General features: G+C 39.9%; 1 protein-coding gene across 2 annotated transcripts; it reads left to right on the forward strand.

Moving 5' to 3' along the window:
- The first annotated feature begins 6,831 nt into the window (after window positions 1–6,831).
- On the forward strand, window positions 6,832–18,218 carry LRRC73 (leucine rich repeat containing 73). Of its 2 annotated transcripts, none has more exons than XM_039342777.1 (6): window positions 6,832–7,974; window positions 10,000–10,160; window positions 11,040–11,162; window positions 13,168–13,268; window positions 14,299–14,482; window positions 14,976–18,218. In XM_039342777.1, exons 1-6 carry the CDS (start codon window positions 7,703–7,705, stop codon window positions 14,978–14,980), a joined length of 846 nt encoding a protein of 281 aa, XP_039198711.1. In that variant the 5' UTR covers window positions 6,832–7,702; the 3' UTR covers window positions 14,981–18,218. The 2 variants fall into 2 exon arrangements, with proteins under 2 accessions (XP_039198711.1, XP_039198710.1); XM_039342776.1 differs by having other exon boundaries at window positions 6,834–7,974; window positions 17,486–18,218.
- Window positions 18,219–20,438: the final 2,220 nt, after the last annotated feature.

The following is a 20,438-nucleotide window of genomic DNA, read 5'->3' on the forward strand; positions in this document are numbered from 1 at the left end:
ATCCTTGTTTCAGATCAAGGGTGATTGAACTATTCTCCCCAAAATTCTAATATTAAGTTTAAACCACAATGGGGACAAGCTCACTGATAACAGATCTTATTTCAGAATAGGATTATTCAGGATTGAATTGTAAATTGCTGGATTTTTTAATTTTTTTAAAAAGTATTGAAAGTTTTTAAGAAGAGACTGGACAGCCATTTGTCTGTAATGGTTCGTATAGGGCAGCGGTTCTCAACCTATGGGTCGCGACCCCTTTAGTGTCAATCAACCATTTCACAGGGGTCACCAAGCAAGGCTGTCTGCCATTTTTTTCCCTTTTCTGGCGAGTGCCTTATCTTCCTTGGGCTGGGCCAGCTGGTGGCCCAGCCGGTGGTCGGCCTGCTCCGTCTCTGCCGCTTGCCAGCTACGCCTCGGCCAGCGCAGGGGGTGGCACCACGCATGCACAGCGCTCCTGGGCAGGGAAAGTCCTCAACTTACGACCGGTTGGGTAGTCCTCGACTTACGACCAGTTTAGTCCTCGACTTACGACCGGTTAGGGGTCGCATCATTAAAAAGGTTGAGAACCACTGGTATAGGGTTTCCTGCCTGAGCAGGGGTTGGACTAGATGGCCTCCAAAGTCCCTTCCAACTTTATTATTATTATATTATTATTATTATATGTTATATGTTACTTTAAAAAATGTTGGTTTCAGAGAATATTTTAACATAGTTCTGATATATAAAGAGATAGTTACTTATTTTTGGAAACTGAAGACTAGATAGAAGGGAAAAGCATTCAGTGTGTTACAAAGATGAAAAGTTTGAAATAATTTCAAATTTCATGCTGAAATTCATGTTATTACTGAACAACAATTAGTATCCTCTGCTCCAAAAAAAAAGCTGAGTTGGCTTCTCCTAGGACTTCCAGGGCTGTCTTTTAAACGGAGAAAGCAAAAATACCCCATCCAGGCTTTAGCCTACAAATGTGTATCTGTTTAGGAGAAAAGAGATAAAATGGCAAGTTGAAAAGGGATTGCGAACAACCATTGGGAATTTACAACTATTACAGAGGAATGGAATGGAATGGAATGGAATGGAATGGAATGGAATGGAATAGAATAGAATAGAATAGAATAGAATAGAATAGAATAGAATAGAATAGAATAGAATAGAATAGAAATCTGGAAGGGACCTTGGAGGTCTTCCAGTCCAGCCCCCTGCTCAAACAGGAGAACCTATACCATCTCAGACAAGTGACTGTCCAGTCTCTGATTAAAAACCTCCAGTGATGGAGCACCTACGATTTCTGGGGTTAAGCTGTTCCACTGGTTAATTGTCCTCACTGTTAGGAACTGTCTCCTTAATTCCAGGTTGCTTCTCTCTTTGATCAGTTTCTAACCCTTGTTTCTTGTCCTGCCCTCTGGTGCTTTGGAGAATAATTTGACCCCCTCTTCTTTGTGGCAGCCTCTCAAATACGGGAATACTGCTATCATGTCACCCCTGATTCTTCTTTTCTTTAGACTAACCAAACTCAAGTCCTGCAGCCATTCTTCATATGTTTTAGTCTCCAGGCCTTAGATCATCTTAGTTGCTCTTCTCTGAACTTTTTCCAAAGTCTCAACATCTTTTTTGTAGTATGGTGACCAAAATTAGTTGCAGTATTCCAGGTGTGGTCTCACTAGGGTTTTATAAAGCGATACTAATAGTTCACTTGATCTTGATTCCATGCCTCTGTTTATGCAACCCAGGATTGTATTAGCTTTTTTGGCTGCTGCTGCACACTGCTGGCTCATAGTCAAGTGATCATCCACTAGGACTCCAGTAGGCAAGTGGGCTAACAGTATCAGTCAACTATCAGGACAGCATATTATGGAGAACAGTTTATCTTAGTGTGATACCTTCCTGCAGCTCAGCTGGAGTGTTCAAAACGCAAACATGCCTAAGAGTGGAGCTTAGCAGCAACCAGGAAAAAAAATGCAATCATACTGAAGCAACCCTTAATCTCAACAAGTGCAAGAACTTTTGGTGGGAGACTGTGGAGTTGTATGCTACAGATTTTGAGCTTTTATTTGCCTTAAGGACTGAGCATTAAAAACTTATTAATACGTGGCTACCTTAACCCGCAAGGCTAGGAGGATGGAGTTAACCTAGAGTAGCAGTTGGGGAAGAGATGTGCTACAACAAAGCATTGTGTATAGTTATTTGTTATGCTACAGTATGACCAGTCCTTGAAAAACAATCCTCACAATACAGTACCACATCATCAATTTGCTGCCATTGCTTGTTGGATAAGCTCATACTAGTGCTACCTCCAATCCAGAATAATTTAAGCATCTTGTCTTGGATTTGTGTGTATAATGAGTATGCATGATATCAGTGTATTTTCTCTGTACTTAATATTTTGTTTAGATGCACATCTTTCTCCAAAATAGCAGACATTACATACTTAGTCAGCATCCTTGTAAACTTTTGAGCCTAGAAAGAAATCTGTTATTACTTTAACATCTCCTTTGCTTATTTGCATGGAATAGGCATCACCTATTGATTCAATCTTCCATTTTTAAAACTGAGCAACCAGCTCTTATGTTGCCTTTTTTCACTTTTAACATGAAATTCTTGAAGTCTTCTCGCTTATAGTCACCAAAGTGCTTTTGCACATGCATTCTGTATGGAAATACAATGGTTGATTATCCTGCTCTTCTAATCTAATATTTGTCTAAGACAAATATTTTTTCTTATTTAACTGAGGGCTAAGAATGTTTTTTTTTTTAATTTCAGGTTGCCATTTATTTTTCTTTGACTCCTCATGATTCTCTACCCTGCAATAATCCACTGAGCAAGAGGAAAGTTAACAGCAGGAATTAATTCTCCTTTCCTCTAATTTCCTCTAATTAACCACATAAAACTTCAGCCAAGCAACCACTGCAGAGTTTGATTGCTAAAGTAAGCAAAACTCCTTGATGAAAACTGTGCCTCCCAGGTTTGTTTCAATACCAGTTGCTACGTTCTAGGATAAGGATAAACAAAGTTGTGACCATAACAGCTCAGACGCTAAGCTTTGCAGGGAACAGACTATTTTACTGAAGAGATGGCCACTGCCAGTGAATTTTTATTGTACAGCACCTCTGAAGTTAAGGTCTCACTTCTTCTACAAGCAGTAGCAATCTCTTCATGCAATACCAAGAATGTGCATGCCAAAGGTAGCAAGCAAATAAGCTTCAGCTATATAATTTCAAAAACTGGGGTTATGAAGGAGAAATATTATAACATTACTGTATGGTGACAGTGGTGGCAGCAGCTCAAAGCAATTCTACATGAGGACTTAACTTGAAACCAGCTCCAGCTTGCCTGTGATCCTGTGGCATCAGCAGTGTTGGAGAGCTAATCCCAGTCATTTCTGATTCATCAGCAGCATTTCTGAAACGGCAATAAACCTAATCCTTTCCTTTAAAATGCTGCAGTTCTGCAGAGCTGGTGGGCAGTCCATGTCCCAATTTGCAAAAACTGCTGCCTCCCAGTGGGCCACCTGTCCTTGGAGATTTTTCAAGGGGAAAAGTGACAGAACAGCTTTTCACCTTGGAGAGGGAGTGCATTCATTTCCCTTTTACATGAATAAATGTCAAGAGGATTTTTAGGGCAGAGCAATTACTCTTTGCTTCTCAGTGTAGCAAGGTGAGTAGAAGAGTGTGATAATGAATCAGCAGCAGCACTTTGGAGAATCAGGGGAATGGAACAAGTAGTGTGTGAAAATGCATTTATTAAGTCAAATTCTGAAGCCTGTATGCCTGATGGATCAACACATTCACTATAGATGGCGTAGCTCACCTGAGTTCCTTTTGATCATTCCCCAGAAATAATTCCAATTGAGATTTACAGCCCTTCTTAACATCTGTTCAGTTACAATGTCCAGGTTTTGTTTGGAAACAATGTCAGCATCTCCACATGAAAAAACAACAATCCTGTCTAAAATCCCAAAGAACCAATACCAGACAGTGCATAAAATACTGAGATGATGGAGCTATCATGTGAAAAATTAAACTGATGAACTGGGGCTTGGGGTGATGTTTTATCCTAGATTGTTTTCCTTTAATTTTATTTGAACCATACTTTTGACTATTTTCCATTGTTCTTCTTCGAGATACTGTTTCGATACACAGGCTTAGACATAATCCTCTAAGTTGCGAAGTCTTCTCCAGCAAGATACACCTGGCACCATCATTGTCTTTTGGTTGGCAGGCTAAGGCAGTTTTATTCTCCCATACCTTTTAATAATGTGTCAGTGCAACAGTGATTTATGATTTTGCTATTGCTTCTTTTCCTGTTACTACTTTAATGTTGATCATACTATTTATTTTTTTTTGTATTTTTGAACTCTGCAAAGTACTTTATACAATTAATGTTTTATTAAATAAACCTATTCTTTTTTCATTGTAAGTTCTAATTATTGTACTTTTGTTTTTTTACACTGTTGGAGGAAGATGGCAGTATCTTTCTCACGAGTGGTTGCACTGGTGTGTACTGCCACCGTGCCTTTTTCAGCCCTGCGTGCATGGTTTGTGTGAACATCAAGGGAGTACTTTGTGTGGGACAGTAAAAGGCAAAACTAATAATGCAACAGTCATACTGATGTCCTTAAGAGGTCCCTGTATGAAGGCTATATGTCTTGGCTCAGATAATCAAGAAAGAGGCCAAGCGTTTTGCTGATATCACACTGCTTTATATATCATGCTAAGTCATGAAATGGTTTTTCCTATGTGCTGTATGAACATTAAGCTTCACACACTGTCATATGATCCCAGGCAATTTTAGCCTCCTGAATGATCTGTGATAGCATAGTCATTGGCAACAATAAGTACTGAGGGAAGGGCCATTATTTAAGCCCATCAGCATCCAATGGACTCTTTCCCCACTGAAACACCCCCTACATAGCATATAAACAGAGCGCCAGGCCTTGTGCCTTAAAGCTGGATTAGGTAGCAAATCTGGGACCAGGGACTGAACTAACAAAAACTCTTTCCAGATGCACACCTGCTCATGCATATATATACCAGACGTGATTGCACAACCAATGATTATCAAAACCAGTTGTTGCCTGGTCTTAACAACCCTGCTTGAAGACTACCGATTAGTAGCTTCTTAAGATTCTCTTCCCAAGATTAAACATTTCCAATTCCCTTAATCTTTTTTTATAGGAGATAGTTTCTAGGCTCTGGATCATCCCTGCTGCTTCTTTCTGAACATATCTAAATTTGTTTCAATCCATTTTTAATTGTGGTTCCCAAAATTGGACCCTGTACTGAAAGTGAAGACTGATTAATGCAGAAAAAGTAGACCTATTTCTGATAATACAAGGTGAAATGAATGCATTATTTATTTGTACTGCAGCCATTATTATTTATTGAATTTATATGCCTTCCATTTCAGTGATAATGCAACTCTGGACATTATGTTATATGGCTGACTCAATGTTCAGTTTGTAGTAACATAAAACATACAATTCAATTTTCTTGATAAATACCATTGATAACTGGGGGATTCTGGGAGTTGAAACAACCTGCCTCCAGAAGCTGTGAATGCTCCAACACTGAAAGTTTTTAAGAAAAACTTTCATTTGTCTGAAATGGCATAGGATTTCTTCCCTGAGCAGGGGGTTGGACTAGAAGACCTCCAAGGTCACTTCCAACTTATATTATTATCGATCATCGCACAGTCAGCCAGATGTTCAGACTGGATTTGGCATTTTGTCTACCTATCGAGTCCTTACCCAGGACCTGGGATAGGCAGATGTGGATGTTTGATGGTATTACAGATATCGTCGCAGGATGGAAGCAGTTCCTAGTAAGGCCGCCTTTTGCAATTGACTAATAGCGAATTTGTCAATGCCAATGGTGTTCAAGTGGTGCTCCAGTTGTTTTGGGATTGCACCCAAGGAGCCTATGACTATTGGTACTACCCTTGCTTGCTTTTGCCACAGTCTTTCTATTTCTATTTGTAGGTCTTTGTATTTTGTTATCTTCTCCAGTTCTTTCTCTTCTATTCTGCTATCTCCAGGCACTGCCACATCCACTATCCAGACTTTTTTGACTTTATCGACAATTGTTAAGTCTGGGGTGATTATTACTATTATTATTATTATTATTATTATTATTATTATTATTATTATTAGCAGCAGCAGCAGCAGCAGCAGCAGCAGCAGCAGCAGCATTAAGTCCACCCACCTGAAAGTTACCCAGTTTCCTGTAACTAGGAGTTTCTGTCCTAATTCCTGCACGTAAGAAACAGACCTTATGATTCACATTCTGCAGGATGGTCTCTGATTTTGTAAATGGAAAAGGAAACTTGGCTCTTCCTTCTGAGGTGGAAGGGCTGAATCTGGTTAAGGAAAAAAAAAAAAACAGTACCGTTGAGCATCCAGAGAGTAAACTGCGGATTCCTAGGGCGTGATCTTCACTCTTTGGGATCTGGGGCTTTCCCCAGGAATTTCCGCCCAGAAGCATCCACAAGGTGGAACAGTTTATCCAAAATTAAGACAACCCCTCGGATCTAGTCCAGCTATTGCTTTTTAAAATAATTGCAATTCTCCCATCGACCCCCATCTGGATACTTCTATTTTTTCCTCTCCAGATCGGAGGGGGGGGCGGGAGGAAGAGGTACGGGAGAGGGATGCTTATGGCTCCTGGAGGGATTAGGCCGCGGAGGGATTTAGTGTGAAAAGTGATGACTGCAAGCGCCACCGAGTGGTTGTCTCGGCAAGAGGCGGCGGCTCCGGCGGCTCCAGTATCGGAGGGTAGCCATAGAAACCGGCACAGCGCCAAATCAAGCTGGATCCTTCCCCCCGGACACAAGGAGGAAGAAGGCCGGGCTGCCAGGCTCCGCTCCGCGCGTCGGTCAAGCTGCGTCAAGCGCTGCAGCGGTAGCCGCGGGTGCGGTGAAAACAGGAGGAGGAGAAGGAAGCGTCGGGGAAGGGAGGCAGAGCCCGCAGTCTCCGGGCTGGAGGAGTCGGGCCTCCGTTGCGGCCAGAGCAGAGCAAGTGGGGCGGCGGGGAGAGAACAGCAAGACGGCTATCAGCCCCCGGGCTTGCGACTCGAGCGCTGCGAATGGGAAGAAGCGCGCCGGGGGAAGAGGGGTTTCTCTGAAACGGGAGAAAACCCGGAAGACAAACACCCGCGCACGCCTGGTTCCCGCTTCTGCAGAATCCAGACAATCCGCCTTCACTCGGCTTTTAAACCCTGGAAAGACTTTGGCTCGGATTTCGATTTGCATTTCTTATTCCCGCTGCACCACCTATCAGTCCGCTCACTTTCCCACTCCTCTTTAGAAACGGAGCGCGCTCCCTTTTCCCCCTGTCTAGACATTTGGCGCTGTTAGCCTCCCAGCTTTTAACTCGGATTTTGCGCGGAATTTACCTCAGTCCGATCAGGCGCGTTGATTGATGTGTCTCCTCGGTTCCAGTTCGTGCAATACGCCCAGCAGGACTTTTCCGAATCGCATATTGTTTTGATCGATGCATTCCTTTTATTTAAAATTGCACCAATCGTCCAATTTTACCCAGGATTACAAAACTGTCGGTTCACTCTTTTATGTAACGCCCTGCTTTTCTCTTTTTTTAACCGGATTGCCGAGCGCTCCTGGCGCGCTAATCTGGGTTTCCCATATTTTTTGAGCACAGCAATCCGGATTAACATAGTAAAACTGCTGAAGGTGTTTGCTAGTTTTCAGAGCGATGTTGCCAGGATCTATTCAGATCTCTGGGGAGACTTTATCCAGTGCGGAGATTCGGGATATTTGTGAGAGCTTGCGGGAGAACTCCATCAAACTGCTTTCCCTCCGTGGTTGTCAACTTTCTGATCGAGATTTCGGTCGCATCTGCAAGGGGGTAGCAGAGTCTCATTCCCTGGCTCAACTTAATCTTAACTTGGGGATTGTTTCCAATATCAATCGGGTCAAGCAATTGGCTGAAGCTCTGAAGACAAACCGCTCTGTCCAATCTTTATTGTGAGTAAGCCCTCCATTTAGTATCAGCCGAGAATGTTGCCTCAACTCCAGTGTTGCAAAAATCCTGCAGGGCAGATGCTGTGCTGGTTTCTTTAAAAGTTGTGTTTCATTGGCGTAAATGAAATGTACTCAGGTGTGAATGAGGGCTTCCAGAGTTCCTTAGTGTAGTTCAGTTATCCTTTCCATATTGTTAAATGGTTATTGCTCCAAAGAAACATATCTTCCTGTTCTGGGAGGTTGGATTTTAATGCATTTTAAAGAACCAAAGGTCATCCAATCCTAAATATTGATAATTATCACAATTTAATTCCCCAGAATAAAAGGTAGTCATTAGTAAATGACACAAATTAGAATATTTGCTATTTGAGCTGGAGCTGGTAAGAAGTCAAAATCCAATAGATTTTAGTAGGAATGCAATTTCCCCACCTTTGGTTAAGAAAACATGAAAGCCAATAAATTAATGGAACAGTTAAATGAGCTACCAAATCTTATATTCATTTTCAGAGAAGGTCAGGGAGAGTCCTCTTAAATTTATTACAATTTTTTAAAAAGCTGCTTTAGTCCCTATAACTGCAGGTTGTATGATTTTTATTTACCTGATCCAAATACAAGTGGTACCTTGGTACTTGTCATTAATTGGTCCTGGGAGGTGTGATAAGTACCAAAAATTATGAGTACCAAATAAATTTTTCCTATAAGGAATAATGTAAATAAATTTAATGCATTCCCAAACCCAAGACAATGCCATTTTTAAGGCAATATGTAAAAACATAGGGTTGTATATCATGACTTTACATGAAAAAAAAGCCTAAAAGTTAATAAATACTTAGATTAAATAAAATAAAAACTTCACTTTACCTGTAGTGATGAGGCAAAAAAGTGCAAAAATACACAAAATAACCATAGAAACTAAAATAAGATTGTAAGGGGATGTGTAGAGGGCAGGAGTTACTGTGTGACTAATGCATCACCCATTGTTTCGGCTGGAAAGGGTAGCAAGTCACAAGGCAACCAACACCAACAGGTTCTAGCTTGCGCATTGAGTACCAAACAAATGATGAGTACTGGGACAAAATTTTCTCGACAAAAAGGCATTGAATAGCAAATTTGATGCTACTGGGTACCAAGCAGTTGGGTACAGAGGTACCACTGTAGTTAGAATAGCTTCAACAAGTAATGGGTAAGGCTAATGTCAATTATGAATTTGAAGTTTTAAGAAGTGTACATTAGAATAGAAATAGAAATATAGAATAGAATAGAATAGAATAAGCTGGAAGGGACCCTAGAGGTCTTCTAGTCCAGCCCGCTGCTCAAGCAGGAGAACCTACCATATCAGACAGGTGACTGTCTAGTTTCTTCTTAAAAACCTCCAGTGATGGAGCGCCCACGATTTCTGAAGGCAAGCGGTTTCAGTGGTTAATTGTCCTCACTGTCAGGAAGTTTCTCCTTAATTCCAGGTTGCTTCTCTCTTTGGTCAGTTTCCAACCATTGTTTCTTATCCTGCCCCCTGGTGCTTTGGAGAATTGTTTAACGCCCTCTTCTCTGTGGCAGCCCCTCAAATACTGGAATGCTGATATCATGTCGCCCCTGTTTCTTCTTTTCTTTAGACTAGCCAAGGTTGGACCATCCTTGTTTTTCAAGATCACTTCCAATAAAGAAATGGGCTCCCAAACAAGAAAGTTCAGGCAAAAATATATATTAATGGGCTTTTAGAGAAGACTTTTTATTGAACGTTTCTCTACCTCTTTCAGAGGGTTCAAGTGTTCTTGTCCTCCATTATAACCTTCCTGTGTTTTTCTACCAGTGCCTGATTTCATTCTAATTTCTGAAACGAAGTGCCTATGCAGCATATAATGTTTCTCAGCCTCAGCAACTTTAAGATGTGTGGATACTGGCTGAGACTTGTGGGAGTTGAAAGCCACACATCTTAAAAGTTGCTGAGGTTGAGAAACACAGGCCTAAGATTTGTTTTATCATTTGCAAGTCGAAGGAAAGGGAATCTATAATTCCTTTTTATTTATGCAGCCTTCATGGGAGTCCTCTGACAGATGCTGGTCTGGCCATTCTCAACCCAGCTTTATCCATCCATCCATCCCTTGTGGCCTTGGACCTGGGGGACTGCATGCTGGGAGATGAAGGTATCAACTTGATTTGTGGCCTTCTTCCTCCTGATGGGGCCAAGTCAGGTAAGGAAGAGAGGACACGTCATCTTTTGCAGCTGTCTCTTTGGACTTTTGCTCCACCAAAACAAAAGGGATTGTGGGAGTGTCAAGAGTTCTTTGTCCAAAAGAAATTATGGCTTTGGTTTCTTAGTGCAGTGGGCTCAAATGGAAATCCTCTGATAGATGATGAGGCTTACGGGAGTTAAGAATAAATGAGTTTCAAGCAAAATATTTTTTATAAAATTTAATAAAATTATATTAAAAATAAATGATTTTCAACTCACAGACAACATTAAGAATGAAGTATACTTCTTACATGTGAAACTAAAATGGACTCTTGAATATATATAACTTCAAGCTGTCACTAAACGAAGGGTTGTGAGTCAAGGACTACCTGTAGCTATTATTTGAATTGGAGAATCAGCAAGCAGAACTTGAAATATTCTCGAAATAGCTTTCCCCAATCTTGTGCTCCAATAGTTATGGGACCGCAAGTTGCAACATTGGGCCACAGTGGTTAGGATTTCAGCTTTCATTTCAGCACATCTGAACAGCATTAGTTGGGGGAAGATAGAACATGATCAAATATTTGGCTTATTGTTACATTATTGTGACAGTTGGGGTGGTAAGATAACAGTTTGCCTATCAGCTACTCAATCAACTTGAGCTTCTTTTGCTCCTGAAAATGCTTTGCTCCCCTTCTAGTTTCTCCATATCTAACAAAGATTACCAAATAATTGTAGTACTAGTTTGAACAAGAGTGTGTTGAAAATATATTTTGAGGTTAATTGATCAGGGTTGGATAAGTTTCAGCTGCATTAATAATTCAGTGATATCAACCCTGAATGGAAGAGGCTTTGTAAAAGTTGCCTTGAGGTCACCTGACTTTTTTTTTACACCTAGGATTGAAGGAACTGACTCTGAGTGCAAATTCTGGCATCACCCCCAAGGGATGGGGACGTCTGGCTATTGCAGTGGCTCATAGTTCCCAGGTGCGAGTGCTGAATCTGGACTACAATCCCCTGGGTGAGAGGACTATTTGGATTTGGATATTCCGCATGTTTGTGTGTCCTTCTGGCTACTAGAGATTTTGTTGAGATTATACAGGTTATAACATTTAGATAGATAGATAGATAGATAGATAGATAGATAGATAGATAGATAGATAGATAGATAGACAGACAGACAGACAGACAGACAGACAGACAGACAGACAGACAGACCTTTATTGTCATTTTTACTGTGGGCACAATGGCACACATTAAAAATGAAATTTAGTTGCTTGCTCTCAAAGTGTACACAAACATAACACACATTTAAACATACTATATACAACATGTGTATAAACCTACACCCTTACATATAAGTAACATATACATATCACAATCCTTACATATAAGTAACATATGAATATTAATCACAATCATTTAAGGCTTACATCTTAAACACATCCAGATAATACCTAACAGAGCTACTTAGAAGGCCATCATGTCTTCTTGGTTAGGGAACAAAGTCAAATTGCCTTATGCCGTGGGTGCCCAACTTTTTGATTTGCCTGGGCCTCATTGCACTGAAGAGGAATTGTCTTGGGCTGCCTAGAAAATATGTAGTTAATGTATATAAATAACAAACTTCCTTTACTTTTAAAAAAAAAATCTTGTAGGGCTGCATTACTTGCTGTGCAGGGCCTGATGCGGCTTGTGGGTTTGATATGCTTGCCTTACACCAGTAGTAATTTAAAAGCAGTTTACTCTGCCCTCTAATCAAGAGGACCTAAGGACTGTGAGAAAGTTGGGAAAAAAGCAAATTTGGCAGCTGGTGAAGCTGCTTTCTACAAAGTCAGGCCAATTGTATGCCATCTCATCCAGTGTTTTCTGTCCCAACCTTCTATACGTAGCCCACTGTCTTCTGCATGTGTTGGGACTGTACCTCCCCACCTGATCTTCAAAGGCTGGTAAAGGCTTGATAAATTTTCAGTCAGGGCTTCCTCCAATCTAGGTTTCCCCCCGCTTTTTTTCCCCCCTTAAATTTGTCTGTAAGCCGGGTCCCAGTTTATCAGGAATAATCTTTCAGTCACATGCTTCAAACAGAAGCAATAAGAGAAAGCTTAAGAAATCACTCCTTAATTGAAAGCTGAAAGTGCAAAACCAAATCTGCCATCGTCACATGTTCAATTCTGGACGAGTAGGACGGAGGACCATTCTATACAAGGAAGGAAGGAACAGAGCACTATTGGGCCATCTGAAACCAAGATGATGAGCTTCTCCTCCGGACTCTGTGGCAATATCTCATTTATGGGGTCATTGGCTGAATTCCATCCCAGATCCTGGACTTGGTGGGCATAAGTTGTCCCTTTCCCAGCTGCCGCTTCAAAAAATAGCAAGGCAAAGAGGAGTTCCAGCAGCGGTTGCCATGGAAACTTCTTCTCTTCCCAGCTGCATTGCTGAGCTGATTTGGCAGCTGGTGAGCCAGGCTGCTCTGTACTGCTCATCCCACTAAAGGGGGAGACAGATGCGAACATCTTGGCCATACTTATGCACGCCCTGCCTCACCTTGCCCTCTAGGATGGACAAGCCTCCCCCCTTTCCCCCCCCCCACACACCTTGGCTTCCAAGGAGTGGTGCATGTCCTTCATCTGCTAACCAATCATAAGCTGCTAGGGGGCTACTCAGAGACAAGGAGAGACAAGGATTACTCAGAGATTTGCACAGTGTTGGGGGGATTTATTTATTTATTTATGCTATTGTTAGCTAGTTTGCAAAGGATGAAAAGCAAGAGGAAAAGGAGAACTTCCTCACCATTGCCTAGCATCCTGCACTATCAACACATGGTGAAGTATTAACTCAGCATCTTCTTTATAAAGCTGCAACTATGGAATTCAGCATTAGGAGCCATAATCTGAGGGAGAGTGAAGAAACTTTCAGCATTCAGACGGGGAAGATATCCCTTACATTCTGCTGCTCTTGAAGTGGGTGCATCTGGTAGAGCTGCACTGTGCTTTTCTCACATCCCCTGGTTTTCTGTTCCATAGGTGACCAGATAGCAGCAATGCTGGCTGTTTCAGTGGCATCCAGCCGTACCTTAGAAGTTTTAGACTTGGAAGGGACAGGACTTACCAACCAGTCAGCTATGGTAAGGAAGTATTTTTCTTGGCTGCCCTTATTTCTCTTGCCAGTCATAAAAGTCAGTGTAACCAACTGCAAAGCTCGCACATAATCCCCACCCCGTGTATTTTTCAAGAGACCTAAGAAATTACAATTACTTAAAACTCGATGATGTGGAAGACCTCCTACTTTCCCTTAAGATTTTGGTTTGATGTGAAGGGGGTGGTTGTTTTTTTAACCAACAGAGAGGGATACAGTCACAGGTATTAGATAGTGAATTAGTGACAAAAGAACTGATTCTCTCTAGTGATGAAGAACTTGCTCTGTGTAATTATAATTGGGGATAGGAAGAAATACAACTATGTTTTAGATTAATTGCCCATTGTTAATCCCATGTCATAATAAATACATTTTAGATCTTGCAGGATCCAATCTGAATCGGTCATCAGGACCAAAGATTTATTCTTCCAAGCTTTCAGGCTCATGCTGAAGCCCATCTCCAGGGGACTTCTCTCTTTTCATAATGTGTGAACTGGGCTGTTCTATGAATTGTATTTCTATGATGCCTGGTTGTGTGTGGCTTTTAGTTGTTAATTAGGGTGTCGATGGCTGGCTATTAATTAGTTAGTTGTAGTTTCTTTCTGCTGCCACACACTTGGCTCCTAAGTAACTGGTAAGCTGGTGATAGTAAATCAGCACTCCTATTGACTGATCAAGGGCCCGTTTCCCAGGCCTCAATAATTTCTCTGGCTATTTTTGTCCCTACTCAGCCAACAATCTTAGTAGCTGCAAAATTGAATGCAGCTACTTGTTCATTGCAATGAGTTTGGATCCCCTCATCTAACTGCTTGTTCTTGTTCTTGCAGTCTGGTGATTAGCTTCTTCCCATTCTGTCATGGGCAATCCATGCAGGGAATCTGGTAAATTATATTAAAGGTTTCTCCCATCTCCAAACGATCTTTGTAATCCATTTTAAATCTTTTTTTTCCCTTTGGTCACCTGGTGACTAGAGTGAGCTGTGTCTCATGATGCCTCTGTTCTGTTCTGACACAATTCAGATCCTATTGGACATGGTGGAAAACTATCCAACAGCTCTGAGGACATTGATCCTGGCAGAGAACAACATTAGTCCTGAACTACAGCAACAAATCTCAGACCTTCTTTCAGAGGGGGAGGAAGAAGATGAGACTGTGCCCCATGAAGTGATGGCCAGAGAGAAGAATTCCTGGATCTGTCAAAGCAGTAAGATTGGTTCCCTCTTAAGAATGGGAGGTGACACTGTGTGGGAGATTTACACGCATGCGGAATTAGGATACTGCATTTTTTATCTTTTGATTTATTTGGAAAGAGGAGATAAGAATTTTCTTTACTAGAACACTGATCATTTAGTCTTTAGTATGTTTCTATTATACTGTAAAACTAATTTGTTTGTATTTCAGTCAGTTTATCTGACTTTTATAAGAGGGAAAAGTATATTAGCCATGTAGAATAGTTTATACAGATAGTTAAAATAGGCCACTAGTTGAGACTCCTAGTGATGAGATGCTTTTTCAAATATAGAGGAATTCTATATTTCAGATCACCATACAGTTGATGGAGAACAGATATTTCCCCATTCTTGTAATATTGAAGTTTTGATAATCGTATCTCTAAATTGTATTGTTCTTTCATCCCAATATTTATTTGTATTGGCATAATTGGCCTAGTTTATCTAGAACTGAAATTCCTCTTTCAGGATGAAATCTTAATAGAAGCTGATGGATACTAAATTTGACTATAAACTAATAGTTAATGCTTTCATGGAGATGGCAAGCCACTTCCAAAATCTTTCCAAGAAAACTGCAGGGAAGACTTCTGGGGAAGAAATGGCAAGCTGAAGATGGCACCACAAAAGGTGAAGCTCACCGTGACAGAATGAAGATCCAGCGAGTAGACTGCCTCTCCATAATTTCTCTCTGGATAATGAGAGGACTTGAGATCACCCACAAATGCTCCACATAGTTGTTCCTCGTAGGGAGACACAAGACAGCGATCTCCAGTAGCTTTAAAGCTCTGGGAGATGAGGGAATAGCCATCTTGTTCCAACTACAATTGGCTCCTCAAAAAGACACGTGGTTCGCATACTTCCTTTCCTAATCGCTTTTGGAAAATGCTTGTTAACTGCTTTTCAGCTATTAAGAACTTTCAAATTAACAAGTTTTACAATACCCAGTGAGTCTCCTTCAATCCTTTGTGAAATAAGTTTTAAATACTTAATAAATAATACATTTTTTCTAGAATAAACAGCAAAAAGGATGATTAAAACTTTGAGTTTAGAACAGATGAAGGGTTCACATAAATTGGGGGAAAAGATTTTGAAATTAATGATGTAGAATGCTTTTGTTTTGAGTTCCTTTAAAAAATAAGAAAGCTGCAGGGACTGTCTAGGCAGTCACCAGGGGACACTAAAGTGCACATACACAATAAATAAATAAATGTTTTCATCCTGAAAGTGATTTTCTTGAATCATTCCTATAAATTGGTATGTGGCAGTAGGAATTAATAGAGTCATTTAGCCTGCTTACAAACATATACCAGACTGGTTTCCAGTTTGTTTGTTTTTTATATGAAGCAGCTCCATAACTGAAAATCAGAAGTTAAGATATGGTTGCACCTTCAAAATATATCTAAAATTAATGCAGCAATATATTATTATCTTGGGGAGATAAGATAGTACAAATGAATATCTTTTTTCTTTCCAATTTTAGGGGGGGAAAGAGGCTAGTTTACTGCATCTTTACTCTAGTTTCACATAGGCCCAAACCTTGTACTTGGAAAATAAAAATGGAAGCCTAATTCTTCATTTGGAGCTATACACACCTATCCATTAAATAAATAAATAGTAGAAGGTACAATTCTGTGAAAAAGTATGTGCCAATTTTTCAAACATGCTGAATGTTTATTACCTTGGTATAGCGCTGATACTAAAAGTCATCAGAACTTCATAGCTGTCATATTGATATAAAACCAGAATCAGAGTAAACACCTAACACTAAAATCTGGTGCTGCTTTTTTAACATAACTTTATTAAGGATTTTAAAAATACATTCCAAAGATCAGTCATAATCACCATTCAGTGCCATTGTAACTTCAAACAGCAGCTGAATGAATGGATTGTAAGCTGAGGACTACCAGTAATAAACAATAAACAGAAATTTAAAAAAAAGAATAGATAAAAATAGATAATCTTGGTTCTTATTTCATTCTGATGTTATAGGATTTGATCTCCCTTCACTTTGTTTTTCCCATCTCAAAAGTTTCTTCAATTTTTTTAATATACATTTGTAAATCTGATAAAAAGTAATTATCCAAATTATTCTGTCTTACCATTTGAGGTTCCATTTTGTCTGTCATCTCTGATTTATAGTCCAGAATTTATTTCCACGTATTTCTGCACTTGTTTATTCCTTTCGTCCGGTCAATCTTCCAAAATATTCCTTTTCAGTTATCATTTCTTCTTTAAAATCTTTTGGAAGTAATACATTCCTATACTGTAGGAAAACAATGTTGTGGACATTGTAACTACCAGATCATAACCCTTCTTCCAAAATTTCCTGAAATGTCTGAAATGTCATAAAGTTGTCATTTGTAGGTTCTACAAGACTTTTTCTTTCTTCTGCCTGAAGTCTTTAGCCCCCTCTAGTGCTTTATTTTTAAAATTGCAAAATTTGACATGTTTTTTTTAATTATTTCCCAAAGCTTTTAACAAAAGTCCTAATATTCCAAAAACTGCCTGATCTCTTAAATTGTTTGTAACTTTTAAAGTTCTTATTAAGCTTTTTGCTGTTTATCTCAATTTCTTTAAATTATGCAGACAGTTAATTTATCTTTTGTATTGGAACAAATATTAACTCAGCAGGTAGTTTTACAAACTTGTTGCTTTAAAGATTTCGTGCAATTTTACAGTAATTACACTTCAGAGGTGTTTAGAAAGTGAGGCTTAACCTGGTGTTCTTAAAAGACTCTGCTACAATTGACGATGGCTTCCCTTGTCTCTTGATGCTGAAATCTGCAGGAAACTGCTGTTATCACTAGATAGAGATGGCTGGATTTTTGCTGTTGTGATTTTGAGACGAAATTAAAAGAGAAATTCACAGGCTGAAAATTAACCATTTTGCTTTTGGATTTTGGCAGCACTATCTACGGGGCCTAAAGGAAGATAAAAATTGCCAGTGTCAATGCTAAAGAAATTTTTTTCCATTTCAGATTCTAGTTCCCAGATGGTCTTGGTAACATCAGGCCTTGGAGAAAGTCTATTAGCGGAAACAGAGATGTGAACAGAATGTCTGATGAGAAAAGTATTTCCATGTACTGTATTTGGAAAGATCATATATTGGTAGAAATGTGTATTTTCACACATCTTGTGTAATGTCTACTGTGCTTCTGAAATTTGTGTGTGCACTAATCCAGGGGTGTCAAACTCGCAATGTCACGTGACGTGTCGCGACGTATCATGACTTTTTCTCCATTGCCGGCAATGTGGTGGGCATGGTTTCGGCATGACGCATCCGGCCCATAGGCCAGCAGTTTGAAACCCCTGCACTAAGCAAAGATAGGAAAGCTGATATGCCTGTATGCAAATACTAGGCTGTGTGACTGCAGATCCATACACTAGTCACCTTTCTTTTCCCTACTCTGGAACCAGGTCCTAATTAATCAGTCCTTATCATCTGCTTTTGATGATTCAGTTGCTGTATTTTTATATTTTGCCATACTTAACTGATCTTGGGGAGAAGCTGCTTTTTCAGATGTATATATGTATAAGAGATATTCTTTTTATTGCTTGTATTTATGCTTGGGTAAAATTTTATAAACTTCACAAAACATGGCAGAGTTCTGATCTAAGTATCGATGAAAAAGTTAGAAGGGATGAGATGTACACTGAAAATAGTAACAGCTCACCTGAACACGGCATCAGTAAAACAGTTTGGCTGCTTGACTCCACGTATCTTATTCTCTTATGAAAAGCAGAACGCTAATAGAGTTGTGTTGCAAGAACTTTTTCAACCAAGGCCTGCACTGAACTCAATCTCATGTACTTTGTTATCTTTCTCAAATCCATTTTGATATACTCTTTGTTTCACAAAATGACAATAGGCCATTAAAAATAAAAGCTACAGCAACCACATAATTGATTGTGGAAATAACAGAATAACAGAGTTGGAAGGGACCTTGGAGGTCATCTAGTCCAATCCCCTGCTCAGGCAGGAAACCCTATGCCATATCAGACAAAATGGTTGTCCAGTCTCTTCTTAAAAACTTCCAGTGTTGGAGTATTCAAAACTTCTGGAGGCAGGTTGTTCCACTGATTGTTCTAACTGTCAGGAAATTTCTCCTTAGTTCTCCTCTCCCTTTTTTTTTTTTGCTTCCATTTTCTGAAGTACATAATGGGGAATTCCAGGGATGACAAGGTGGGGCACTTCTCTTGGTCTACAAATTCTATAACTTTCCCAAGGCATTTCTGGACCTGTTCCCATGACATCTTTGGTTTTGGAAGCTAACAGTATATAAAGATGAGACAGATGTTTTCAGAATATCCAGAGGACAGGAGAATGAAGATTATGGAACACAGATCTCATTAACTACTGCCTTAGTCTTGTTACTAAGAGCCTTCCTTGCCTATTCCATTCTCCCTAGGCTTTTGATCCCATGGTCAAGGGGGAGGCCTAATCATAATAGCCAACCTGGCCTTATGGCAGAAATTAGCCTAAATTATAGTTTTCGGCTGAAGGCATGGCTTCTAATGTAGACACCGTGACAACTATGGGTAGAACACTGGAAGGCAAAGTAATAAAATCAGCTCTCGTATCGGGACTTTCCAAACATGGTAATAATCTATTTAGGAAGCCTCTAATATTACTGAGATTGAAAAAATAAGCTCCTAACCAATCAACCAACCAAGCAGCATACTCCCAACCCTATCCCTAACCACCACCAACAAAAAGACAAAGTCAAAGGAACCAGGACCTCAGACTGAATTACCCCATTCCTTCTGCCCCTACCACACCCAAATCAGCAACTAGCAACAAGAGACACAAATTACTTGGGAGAGGCACAGAAACCCTCCCCTCCCCCAAATGAGTCACATCAGCCTCGGGTCTAGCTGGGGCAATATTTTCTCTCACTGGCAAACGGGGAGAAGTAAACACCAATCACTATTTACATATGTGGAGTCTAATAGAATTTGCCTTCCTGTAGATCCCATAGAACTTCATATGGGTGAGTCCTAAAGACTCACTATGGATTGCTTGGGACACATCTGTAGAATTGCCGCACTCTGTGTCCTTTATAAAACACTGTGAGCGTAACTCTTGCAATGATTGGGTTAAGTATTCTTTGGCAGAACCCTACAAAAGGTAGTTTCTAGCAAGGACTAGAAACTGTCCAGATGTAAAATTCCACTCTCAGAGACACCTCTGGTATATCACACTATAAAAATGCCCTGATTTTGCTAAAGAGGACCAGTACGTTTGACTTTCATGAAGTTCTTTTTTCTATAGTAGAAACAGGGCATCTAGGTTACCTAGGTGTTGATAGATACCTGTCAATTTCAGTAACTAATTCTACATAATTTAATCCTACACACACACACACACACACAGAGTAACTATATTTTTCGAAGCGTATTTTCTTTAGGTAATCCTGTGATTTGTCATACTGAAACTGGTGGAGAAGTTCTATCTTCCCCCAGAAAGCACTGTGAGAATCTTCTGAGTCTGGCCTGGATGTGAGCGGGAAGAAGACATCACACTACAAAGGCCTCTGTCCCACTGTGTGGTAAGTCCAATGTACTACCTTTTTCCTTGTTTTAAAAATAAAATCCAAAGCAGCTATATTAAAGCACACATAGATGTATCAATTAAAAAAAAAACACTTTAAAAACCTCCATTCCCCAGGAATGTATCAACAATAAATTCAGAATCAAAGTGATAATATCACATTTTTTCAGTAGAAGTGAAGACTGCAAAACATTTTTCAGAGATCAGGTGTGATTACAGCTTGTTATCTCTACTAATTTTGGTATATTGGCCTTACTTCTAAAGATAAGTTCACTTTAGTCCAACAATAAAAATATTATGTACAGTATTACCATCATTCTAGAAATGCAATTATAGATCTTCTCCACAAAAAAAATACAAAGACCTTGAAACCAGCAGGA

The sequence above is a fragment of the Crotalus tigris genome, unplaced genomic scaffold, assembly GCF_016545835.1.
Source record: "Crotalus tigris isolate CLP2741 ecotype Arizona unplaced genomic scaffold, ASM1654583v1 scf7180000017812.1200847, whole genome shotgun sequence".
NCBI classification, from domain to species: domain Eukaryota; kingdom Metazoa; phylum Chordata; class Lepidosauria; order Squamata; family Viperidae; genus Crotalus; species Crotalus tigris.